Source organism: Gadus chalcogrammus, chromosome 8 (genome assembly GCF_026213295.1).
Source record: "Gadus chalcogrammus isolate NIFS_2021 chromosome 8, NIFS_Gcha_1.0, whole genome shotgun sequence".
NCBI lineage: Eukaryota > Metazoa > Chordata > Actinopteri > Gadiformes > Gadidae > Gadus > Gadus chalcogrammus.
The window spans coordinates 14,348,659-14,361,341 of NC_079419.1; the positions used below are offsets into that span (position 1 = coordinate 14,348,659).

The following is a 12,683-nucleotide window of genomic DNA, read 5'->3' on the forward strand; positions in this document are numbered from 1 at the left end:
ACATAATTTCTGTGATGTCACTTCAGTAGAGTCACCTCCATGAAGTCACCTCCATGGGCTCACCTTCATGATGTCACCTCCTTGATGTCACATTCCCGATGGCACCTCCATGATGTCCCCAACATGGTGTCACCTTCATGATGTCCCCTCCATGACGTCATCTCCACAGTGTCACCATAATGCTCTTGGGATACACAACGGCGTAGAGTTCCATCGTTACACTCCTTCTATTCTGAGGTCCTCATCAGCTAAACAACCCTGTGACAACTTTTCCAAATGTGAAAAAGGTTTGGATCTCAGTATGTCCCACTAGCTGATTACTATTGTCCACTAATTGGCATCTCAGTGAGCTGTCCCTATAGCTTGTCTAGCTCGCCATGATAATTTGAGTGGCCTATCCATGGCAGAACAGAGCCTTGCCACTTGAACTTTCTGAGTGAACTTGGAATAATTAGGAAGCATCTACAGTCTATTAGTTTCCCAGTATAGAGTTCCTGTCTGGCAGCAACGTCTGTCCTTGCTGCATGAGTCATAACCAGTGACTCATGCAGCAATAACCATACACTGGAATATACAAATGACTATATTATTGTGTACACACACTATTGAACATTATGTAAACACTCATACATATTTGCAATTGCTATTGTTTTTTAAACTGGCTCATTCCTGTGTCTTTAGTTTATTCTATTTGCTCATTAGGGGAAACAGAGGACGACTAGTTCCTGTGTGACATCCATTCTAATTGAATGCAACCAGCCAATGGGAGAGCCGTATGGACATGCTGTCATCATCAGTCAATGATTAAAGGTCAGAGAGAGACGTGGATGACGGAGCAGCCAGCACAACAAGCACCAAACTATTTGTCTTGTTACTTTTGAGACGCCAGCTTTTATCTGATTCAACTGGTGTTCTGTTCTGGAAAGATTGGGAGCCTCTCTGCGTTACCATAGTTGACTATTGTTGGAAACTGGGAGCTGCCCAGTACAACCACAGTCCTTCACTGGTTGTCATTGGGAGTTGCCCTGGACAAACATAGTCTTCTGCTGGTGGGCAGTGAATGTTGCCCAGTGTGACCGTAGTGTAATACTCTTGGACACTAGGAGCTGCCCTGTTCAACCAGTTTTCTACTGGTGGACGGAGCTGCCCAGTTTAACCATAGTATACTACCAGTGGAAACTAGACCTACAAAGTACAACCAATATTCTGCTGGTGGACACTGAGAGCTTCCCAGTCGGTCGTATAGGAGCCATATTGTATTCTTGATTTTAGTTCCTCATTGTTGGTGTATCTGTTTGTGTGTTGTTGAAATGTTTATTTGAGTGTTATTTGTTCTCCAGATGAAATGTCATGGATTCTGTGTTGGTTTGGCTTTAGAAGGTCACTGTTCTTCGGAGGTTTCAGCTCATGTTTAGAAACGCTGTCTTCACAAACTCGCTGTCCTCCAAAAAAATACTAGTTGAAAAAAAAGTATGAAATAAAAAGGATAATATAAATATAATACTTTAAAAAAAAATAGGGATGATAATGGTGTTTAAAAAGCATATCACTTGGAATAGATTGAATATATTTCCAAATGTTATATTTAAATAACAGCTACCATTTTCCATCTGAGAAGTTATTGTTTATTCGGTGCAGGACTATTGTCGTTATTACTGGGCCGATAATTGGATATTATAGTTTCAATTAGATATTCTATGTGTATATTGGACAATACCAGAACAGCCCATGAACTGACACTGAAAATTGGCTAATAATAGAAGGAATCCATACATTGGACATTTGAATTCAGGTCCTGCAAGGTCTACGTTAGCACTTGCGTAGGCACCCTCGTTGTTGATGAGACGGAACCGAAGTCTATATAAATAAACAAAAGCGACCGGTTGTATTAAATACTCCACCTCAATATTAGAAGGAAGCGGTGTGCAGTTCACCTTAGGTAACCAAACTTCTGTGTATGAATGGATGGATCGATTCGTATTTTTTATCTAAATAATCAGATAGGCTATCTTTATTTTGCACAGTAGCCTTCAATTTCAAGATACCAGACCATTAGTTGCATTCTCTAATTGATGCATTGCGCAATTTATTTTTTTAAATATAAAACATAAAAAATACACTTTTGGCAATCCAAATCCACAAGGCATATTCAAACGTGTAGGCCTATTTCTCTCGTGGTTGGTAACTTCCAAACTCCGTCTCCGTCTGCAGAGATGAATCTCATGATGGTTTGTGCCGTGGCTCTTTTGGGAGCTTGCCAGCCCGCTTATGAGTGCAGAGCCATAGAGAGCCGGACCGGATCCCGCCTGTCGGACAGGCTTCAGCACCTGCCGCTGCCCATCCTCCTCCGGCTCGGTGAGCAGTACTCCATCCAGCTGGACAATTCCAAACAAGACCCCTCTCCGGTCAGGTCGGACCTGTGGTCACACGGCCCGTCCCCAGCCGCAACAGTCAACCGCGCCCTGCAGCTGCAGCTCACCCAGCGAAAGGTCGCTAGCTCCGAAGGGCAGCAGGAGGAAGATTCCGCGGAGAAAGAAAAGCGCTCCGACGATCCACCCATTTCCCTGGACCTGACTTTCCACCTGCTCCGAGAAGTTCTGGAGATGGCTCGGGCGGAACAGCTCGCCCAGCAGGCCAATGATAACCGCAAAATGATGGACATATTTGGCAAATGAGCTTTGGAAGAACCAACCCATTTTTTTTCTTTTCGTAAGACACGTGTTAAATTATTGTATTGTTTTTGTTTTGATGCATACCACAACTAACTGGTCCTTTCATTTGTCGGGTTTGTAAAAATGTGTTATAGGATCTTGTCCCTGGTGGCTTCCTAACTATTGCAACTATTTTAAAAGCCTTAATTCTGCCTTTGAATCACGCATAATGCATTTGTTATGGTCATTTTGTTCCATCGAAATAAATATTTCCTTCTAAAACACATGCTAACAAGTTTTGTTAGACAATATTATGGGAGCATCCATCTAAAATGTTAAAGAAGCTCAGGCTATATATCTTATTTGTAATAAAATATTTCTCAATGTTCATTGCTGATTCACGTGTCGCCTCGGTTATTGAAAGCCAGTGTATTCTACCAGTCATTTACGCAATCTTTACGCACGGACGCGTTCAATTACGCACCTATCTCCCCTTGTACAATTATGGAAATAGATTCACAGACGTGATGAAGGCTACAGTGTTGGATTTCAACGGACATAAGCACGAGATAAGTCTCGGTGTGTCCATTGAGCCGAGTTGGAGGGAAGAATGGTTTTATTTCTGATTGAGCCACGAGAAGGAGAAGACGTGGCGCGGCCCGTCCTCCGTGTCGGCGTTCTGAGCGCCAGCGTCAGAAGGAGCCTGGAGAAAAGAGACATTGGTTAAGTCGTGTGTCAACGGCTAATGCTATGTTAAAATGTTAACTAAGAGTACTTAAATAAAGCACAAACACTACTACTCGCCATTAGAAGTATTAATAATTATTTATCCTAACTATATTGACGGACGGAGGATCCGTTCATTATTTATGTTAAAATAATAAACATCTGAGTGCATGTGCTTCCCCCTACTGGAGGACAACGGTTAGGGCCGCTTAGCCCGGCCCATTGGAGCACAGATCAGATTCATGCCATATATGAAGCCATTACGCCATAATCATTCAAATGTATGCATCACATGCGTTACCCTTCTGATCTTCTGGAAAAATTATCTGTGTAAATGTACAACGTATGTATCATTCTGCTTATATTGGCCATCTAACAATGGCTTGACTGTCATCATAACTCATACCCAAGAGATAAAACTCACGAGAATGTTTTACTCTAGAGGTTAGAACTGGTTGATATGCCCAAAAAATCACACAGATATCTGTTGGTGTCCATCTCTACCCTGGCGGGTATGTTGATAAAGATGTCAACATAAAAAAAATGGAGAAGGGCAGGCACTATCAATAAATCTCTGGCAGGGGGTTTGGATGAACCGGCTGTCTTATCACCATCGATTACATTACACGTAGTTCAAGTAGTTCCACCTCGACGATGATTGGTCCGAACCACAGTGGTTTCGGCACCAAGCGCTTAACTAGAATCCCTGCAAGACGGACTCTCGCATGATAGTGATCGTGATTTCGCGAATCCAGCAGCCTGGCAGGGTGGCTGTGTCTCCTCTCACCTGAGCAGAACTCCCTGTCGGCAGAGGCATGGCATGGGGCGTTCCCAGTGGCGTGGGCAGGGCAGGGGGGTTGGGCCCGGGGTTCTTGGGGCTGGGGGCCCGGAGGAGGCTGGTGTCGGGGGCCTCCAGGCGAGGCGCGGGGGGGAGCGGGCCAGGGACCGGGGCAGGGGGTGTGTGCGCTGGCGGTCGTGTTGGCTGCTTAGCGAGTGAGGGTGGTGGAGCCGTGGTGCCCCCTGCTGTCTGGGAGGTCTCACTACCGCCCCCTGCTGTCTGGGAGGTCTCACTACCGCCCCCAGCTGTCCGTCCTCTCCTCCCCGCCGCTGCATCAGCCTCATCATCATCCTCTCCTTCATCTACTGACAGAAGGAAAATGTATAAATTTTTTCGGTAAATTAATACGAAACGAAGAGTGTCATGGAAACATCCGAGATAACGTGATGACATGTGTGTGAGTGTGAGATGACTGGACAGCGTGTCTCCTCACGTTTGAGGAAGTCAATGGTCTGCAGGGCCCGCCTCTCTCTCTCCAGGTGAGCGGTGAAGTGAGACATGTTCTCGTAGCCGCGCTCCACCTTGTCCAGGTGGGAGGTGTTGGTGCCCTCTACGATCCTGTAAACATTCATCACCGCCATGACCTCGTTACCGCTCATGACATCACAAACTCACTCAACTGCTGTCATCGCGTCAATATTTAATCAGTCTTATATGGCCACGACCCCTGACCCTTCGAGTGTCCTTGCTCTAGCTGTTTCCCAATGTCAAGGAAGCATGCTCAACGGCCGCCTTTTTAAGGACGCTACGTTCATAGAACGCCGACAATCACTGTTCCAATGTTGAGGTTCGCGCCATTTTCGCGTCCTTTGTTTTTGAGCATTCCGAGATTTTTCACGGATGCCTTGCTGGATCCTAGACGAGCCAAAGCTACCCACAATCCTCTGCGTTCACACGCTGCACGGGATATTAAAATGGCAGAGGGAAAGCAGTGCACGTTCAAATGTAAGTGAAGTTTTCAGAAATATTTTGTGCAGTATTGGTTTTTATAGATTCATCATGTTAATGCAAATAATCAAGCCTAAAGACCTGTGCCACTTTTCAAACGTTTTTGCAACTTAATTATACGTTGTTATATTTTGCATGGACGTAGCTGGTGTTAAACACCACTGTCACCAATGTCAATTTACTCGCTCACAAGATTACATTATTTATGTATACCTATTTATGTTTGTGTTTAATCTTTTTTTTAGGGTCAGCCCAGCAAACTGAGGCTTTTTGTGCATCTTAGGGTGGCGCACAAACAATCGTTTACCGGTGGAAGGGATACTGCACTATCAGTGAGAAGCTCTTGCGGGATCCAATGTTGTCAAATAAATGCACCACCGATCATTTGCAATGTTTGTAATTTGTAATGAACGTATATAATTGTATTTTATATAATATACTTATGTGTTCAAAGCACTGGTAGGTAGGTATATATGAATGAATGAATCAGATCAGTTAAATAATATATCCAAATAAATACAGGTTTATCATCACTTTCTTGGTCTTTTTTCCCCTGCATAATAGCAATCAACCATACTGTAAATGTGATGCATGAATTAAGTTCTCAGACAATTTCACTTAGTTTTATAAAAATTGATTGGATTTTTTTTTTATAAAGACGATTCGATCAACCGCAACAAAGCTTTTGTGACTTCCTCAAAGAGGCTCCATGCGAAAGAGACATGACCGCATTCATAACAGACAAAAGTCGAATAAATATCGAGCAGCTTGATTGCTACCATGTTTTATCCATAAGCGCACATGTGTTTACAAGCGCAAATGCAGTATTAAAAAACGGAAGCGGAACGATTCCACACCAGTAAGTCGTTCCAAAGTCCAAACGTTACAAACGCTAGGAAGCACTCGAGCTAGCACTCTAGTCTCATCTCCATAGGACGCGACTAGCAAGGACGCGTCCTAGCAAGGCTGCAGCCTTCCACATTGGGAAAACAGCCTCTGTGTGGGCCTCTGTTCTCATGCCGCAAACAATCATTTTCACTTTTCACTGATTCACTGCAGGCTGATTTAACCTCAATCTGATTCACTGAATCAAACTGATCAACTAATTCAGCATGCTGTTAGAGAGGTTTAAATTGACTTACTTCTGTAAAAGTGGTTTAGCAGCCTGAGGAGAGAAGACAGACCCTGAGTTACATCCCTGTGGAGTACTTTGATCCTGTGCTGTATGTAAGGATTATTATTTTGACAGATAGAAGGCAAGCAGGCAGACAGACACGCTGGCCACTACATGCCAGGTACAGAGGCAGACGAATAGATAGAAAGATACATTTAAAGATAGACAGACAGATAGATCGAGGGGCAGACCGACAGACAGGCAGGGCAGACAGACATCCTCACCTGCAGGAAGATGGCCATCTCAGACTCGTCCATTATGTTGATCCCGGTCTCCAGGACCTTGGCCATGTTGTCCAGATGTCTGTGTACTTCCTCTGGAGGAGCGGATGTAGTCCAGTTTCTCCTCCTGCTCAGAAGTAATCTGCATGCTCATCTCTCCCTTCCGCTCCTCCAAGATGGCGTAAAGGTGGTCAAAGGTCTGCACACCTTTGACTTTTTGCCTGCGGCCATTCTCCTGCAGCGTTGGAGTGACGTCACATCACACACCACATTAGTGTTGTGTGTTTTTTTTTACCTCAGAGATACATTCGAGGGGCTTTTTGCTTTAACTTTACTGTATTTTAAAAACACATTCGACTTTTCACTCGCCTATGCCGAGTCCTCTTTCAGTATCGTTACTTTGACTCAAATTCCTTAACAAATAAGTCATACACCGGCTTAGTTTGCCTAGGTGAAAAGGCATGCATGGGTGTTGCATTTATATACCCTCCTTGTGGCTTGCAAGTACGTGGTGTTGTTTATTTTCACATGCATGCATTATACCATGTGCTTGATATGTAAATGCATGCGCGTATGTCTGTGTATTTATGTGTGGGTGGTTGTGTGTATGTGTGTGTGCGTGCGTGCGTGTGTGTGTCGGTGCGTCTACACCTACATCTACAGTTGTGCAGGTCCCCTCCAGTTGAGAGATGACGGCCTGGATCCTCTCATTGTTCCCAACCAGCATGGAGATACAGTCTGTCAGCTCAGCCTGCAACCACACACACACACACACACACACACACACACACACACACACACACACACACCCACACACACACACACACACACACACACACACACACACACACACACACACACACACACACACACACACACACACCACACACACACACACACACACTAGTGTAATAAACAACCAAGCTATAGTAAAACTGTTAACTAGAGGGGGCCAAAGGTTGTGGGCGAGACCTTTTGTTCCTGGAAGATGCTGTGTAGAGGAGCCACCTCACAGTCCTTGTGGCTGCCAAACACCTTACAGAGGGAGCAGGTGGGGGTGCCGCAGGTCACACAGTAGATATTTATCTTCTCCTCTGGGTGCTCCTCGCAGGAGGGCTGCTCTGGCTGGGGCGGAGGAGCCTCCTTGGGGCTGCAGGAGAGGAGAGACATGAGGAGAGGAGGGTAGAGACCCAGCAGACCAGGTTCCTCCCAGTATCTGCCAGAGGACTGTGGTTGTACTAGGCAGCTCCTAGTGTCCACCAGTAGAAGACTGTGGTTGTACTGGGTGGCTCCCAGAGTCCACCAGTAGAACTATACCATGGTGTTATAGACTGCAGGTTTAAAGAAACATTTGTGTGTGTGTGTGTGTGTGTGTGTGTGTGTGTGTGTGTGTGTGTGTGTGTGTGTGTGTGTGTGTGTGTGTGTGTGTGTGTGTGTGTGTGTGTGTGTGTGTTTTGAAGCAGCTGACAGCATGGATGGTCTAGTGAAGTCACTCCTCATGTCCCACAATAAAAATAGGCCCTGGCGGTTGGCTGCCCCACTGCCCTAAAGATATAATAGCCCATAGGGTCTGGCTATGCAGCAGGCCGCGGAGATAACACCAACAGGCCTGGGCACTACGAGGCACCACTCTCGTGGTGTAGCTGGTGGGTTAGCCCGAAACGTGATCAATTACAATGAAGATCAGCCATGGTAAAGGGTTGGTAAATTCAACTATTGTTAATTGTAACCAACCTCATCTGGAGGTCCTATTCTGTTCTACACGTACAGTTTAATCTGGTGTCTGTCTGGTGAGTCAGTCCCATTACAGGTAACCAACAATCATCTTGACGTCCTTTTACAGTGTAAACATCTAGTTGTATCTGATAGAAGTGTTTGTTAAGTTGGTCTAGTCTTCAGGTAACCAACTACCATCTGGAGGTTGTGTGGACTGGTAAGATAGTCTACACGTTGGTGTGCACCTGGTCGCCCATCACCTCTCAACTGGTCGCCCATCATCTCTCAACTGGTCGCCTATCTCTCACCTAACAGCCAATAATATCTCACCTGGTAGCCTATCATCTCTCAACTGGTCGCCCATCTCCCCTAGCAGCCAAACATATCTCACCTGGTAGCCTATCATATCTCACCTGGTAGCCTATCATCTCTGAACTGGTCGCCCATCTCCCATAGCAGCCAAACATATCTCACCTGGTAGCCTATCATATCTCACCTGGTAGCCCATAATCCCTCACCTGGTGGAGCCCTGTTTGTACATGTCGATGATGTTCTCCACCAGAAGGTTGCGCTGCAGTCCGTAGACTCCATGTCGGTCCAGAACCACTTCGTGTCTGCAGGACGGGCAGCGGAACCGCCCTCCGGACGAAACTGTAGAACCGGTTCTCGTCGACATGTATGGGTTGGATGCCTATAACATCCATGAAGGTATTTATTTTGAAACCAAAAATATCCTTTCTAAGAAGTTTCCTTTGTCGTGGTGAGGAAAGGCTACCGTTTTTTCTTTGCCTACAGAATGATGCTGACATATATGCCAAAACAGTTGATTGCTATAGAACTAAATTGTGGTCCTGATTAACTGGTCCTTTGTAGGCCCAATCGCAGGGCCTGCGTTATAGCATTATAATGGTGTGACTGTGTTACATTATACTCGTTAACCGCTACTGAAGAATCTCTTAAGTGTCAGTGTTTGTACATTTTCATGTGCTATTTCGCTCCTGTACGGTTGCCAACTTCAAACCAAGTTGGTATAAAGAGGCCATTGTCAGGATACCAGACTGACAACACAATATCTTCTCGTTCTGGGGCGATACTCCCTACATACCTGAAAAATATCGTTGGCGCATTTTCGGCACAAGTTGTGTTGGCACGGCAAAATCACCACCGGCTTTGTGAACATCTCCAGGCATATCGGACAGACGAGCTGCTTCTCCAAGCTGTCCATCTTGTTATAAAGTTGAGCGGAACGTCAAATCCCCAGAGATTAGCTAATAAAATCCGTTCAAAGAGTGGACCCGTTGTCGCGTTCTTCGGGTCAACTCAGGGGCCAAATCCCCCAAGAACTGTTGCAATTAGAAGTGTCGGGCGTTTCGCAAACTGTGTCCTCCAAGTTGCTTCACGCGGCGTCTCGCCCATTGAATGTCACGAGCTGTTTTTAGTAAAGGCCACGTCAAGCGTTGCCATGCTTACATGCCCATATATGAAAGTGTAAGCAGGCCTGTGTGGTGTGGTGTGTGTGTGTGTGTGTGTGTTTGTGTGTGTGTGTGTGTGTGTGTGTGTGTGGTGTGTGTTGTGTGTGTTGTGAGTGCGCACCGTTTGTATGTGTGTCCTCGGTCCAGGCAAGCTAGGCAGCAGGCCTATCATGTGGACTAAAAGTAGCGTCAGTTTATTGACACATCATTCATTTTTAATAATCCTTTATTTATAATATATGTCTATATCTTGACATTTTGCAGTTGACGGAATGGTGCAAGATAATGTTATGTTTATGCAATACAAAAAATAAGATACATTCATTAAACGCATATTAAAATAAAACACACGTCCGAACATGCAACCAAATCACTAATGTTATGTGTATCTGAAAGTAACTGAAGATGAATTTAGTAAGCTTACATCATTTAGAACGAAGACATTCTCTCCATCAAAAGATAATGCATGTGATAAGTTTATATTCATAGATTGATGATTGGTTTTGTTGTGACTATTTAATCATGTGACCAACATACTTATTTTTCCATCACATCCGTCACAACAACTGAATACATTTACAGTTCTTTGTGTTAAACATCCGGTTGTTTCACGGGTCTATAGAATAAAGACTTTAATTTACTATGACCAAGGGCTTTTGTCCGGACATATCATTCTCATAACTGCAGCCATTGATATTGGTAAAAATTGGATTTCAATTATTTATAATAAAAATAAACGCAAAGCCCACTCTAACTCTAACGTAACACCCTCTCCAATCAAATGTTCCTGCCCTGGTTCTGCACACACAAAATCGAGTCGTATGTGCCAATTGTGTGCTCTCTAGAAGTTTCCCAAAACAAGGTCAAACACCACATACATCATGAGAGTCTGTTTGTAGGAAAAGGAGTTGAAATTGTTGGTAGCCTGAGAGTAGAGGTCAGAGGTTAATCTCCCATGGGGTCGGGGCGGGTCCTCAGGTGTAGGTGTCCGCATACCTGCGGTTTCCATCGCAATCAGCTGAGTCTTCTCGCTGGCTCCGCTGCTGGGCTGCTGCACCACCGGAGCATCTCCGCCTTCTACAACCACAGGAAGTATGGTTTACCACAGGAGGAAATACTTCCTGGTGAAGCGGCCCTCTGAAAACCCATTTCCTGGTTCTGCTCACCGTTGTCATGGCCAACCTCCTCCTCCAGGTCGTCTGGGGAGACGTATGCGTCTGACTCCGCCCCCTCCCCGGGCGGCGTGGGCTTCAGTCTGCCACAGCAGCAGTTACAGCAGCAGCACAGACAGCAGCAGCAGTAGAAGCGGTCAGCACCCCACACACAGCAAACAGACACTGGAGAGACAGAGGAGTCAGGACCCAAAAACGCAATTTCAGTGTGTCAACCCCCGCACACACAGAACACTAAGAGTTCACTAATCACTCTCATGTGCTCAGAGCGTGTGCATTATCAGGCTGGACACAACTCTGGATCGCGACCCATTTTAGGTACCTCCCGACCCGGAGTTCAAGAAATACTGCTCTACTGATCGACACTGGGAGCTGCACACACACCTTGGCCCACCAGGTGGAGAGCATGAAGTAGGTGTTGACGTTCTCCTCCCCAAATTGCTGGGCGACGTAGAGGCCCAGGGAGCCATAGCTGTCGTAAATGTTCCTCTTGGTGAGGTCCGACAGCACTGAGTGGGCTCCGTTCAGCTCCTTGAACTTATCTGCCGCCTCTGGGTTGTCCGGGTTCTTGTCCGGGTGGTACCGCAGGGCTAGCTTCCTGAAGATCCAAACAACACTGTGTGTGTGTGTGTGTGTGCTTCTTTGTGATACCAAACAGGGTTCCAGGGTTCCTTTTTTTGCCCTTTAGATGGCTTAGGGTTGGGTCGCCAAAGGTCTCCCTGTGAAGCCATTTGAGACCTAGCAGTGATTAAGGACTAAACAAATCAAATGTACTTGGACTTCAGTCCCCTTTTCTCCCTCCACCATTCTGCCTCTTTCTGTCTCTTCTCATCCCTCCATCATTCCGTCAGTCTCTATGTTACTTCTCGCTCCCTCTGCCGTACCACAGTACTTGCATGATGTCTGTGGGTGTTAGCACCAGACACAGTTCATACAATAACCCCTGATGTTGGAGTGTTAGAGGGACACCGGCAGACAGTCCTTCTCTCAACCCTCGGTTTAAACAGGCCTACCTGTAAGACTTCTTGATTTCTTCATGGCTACAGCTCTTCTCCAGACCAAGGACGAGGTACAGGGACTCCCGGAGGTGGACAGTGTTCGCTGCCGGCTCTCGGACATCCTGACACCATTACTGCTGCTTGAGGTCACAGGCGGGGGGGGGGGGGTGGGAGTAACAATACATACCATAAATAACAAACTCAACTCTTTATGGAAAAATATGGTACATACCTGCCGCTGCTCCTGAACGTTTCCGGGCCAAGAAGTGTTTGTTGGTCCTTCGGTGGGTCCAGACAGACGGGTCAGTCGAAGTAATGAGTAATGGAGAAGCTCTGTCCAGCATCAAAGATTCATCGGCAGGCTGCTTCAGGTATCCTCGGCAACCAATGGGCACGCGGGTCGCCTCGTATCGGCAAGGCTTGATCGGGTTTCAGACGAGCTGGTCGGGCAGGCGATTCCCATAGCAACCTGTGGAGCGGGGCAAGTTGGAGATGGGGGGCTGAGTCCCCGCCCATGACCTGTCAATCAAGGACATGTAGGCTGTATATATTTTTTATATTTATGATACAATTGGATACATAAAATCGACATAGTAAAGTCGTAATACCAGTAAAGGATACAGTATTTATGCCAAAAGTTATTGCAAGGTACTTAATTTTTAATATTTACAAAATCCTAATATTTTACACTAGCCAAAAGAACCAGAGGCAAGCAGAAGGTTTTCTTACTTATCTTTAGATGGAACGAGTTAAACCATCCACATTAG

At 45.8% G+C, this 12,683-nt stretch overlaps 1 protein-coding gene and 2 pseudogenes across 1 annotated transcript; 1 reads left to right on the forward strand and 2 right to left on the reverse strand.

Annotated features, from left to right (window-relative positions):
* Window positions 1-255: 255 nt before the first annotated feature.
* On the reverse strand, window positions 256-9,719 carry LOC130388177 (E3 ubiquitin-protein ligase TRIM63-like; annotated as a pseudogene).
* LOC130388178 (corticoliberin-1-like) lies at window positions 2,057-2,778 on the forward strand. The gene has a single exon (XM_056597552.1). The coding sequence runs from the start codon at window positions 2,214-2,216 to the stop codon at window positions 2,673-2,675; it is 462 nt and encodes a 153-aa protein (XP_056453527.1). The 5' UTR covers window positions 2,057-2,213; the 3' UTR covers window positions 2,676-2,778.
* Window positions 9,720-10,587: 868 nt separating the features above from the next.
* Window positions 10,588-12,037, reverse strand: LOC130387875 (dnaJ homolog subfamily C member 5-like; annotated as a pseudogene).
* Window positions 12,038-12,683: the final 646 nt, after the last annotated feature.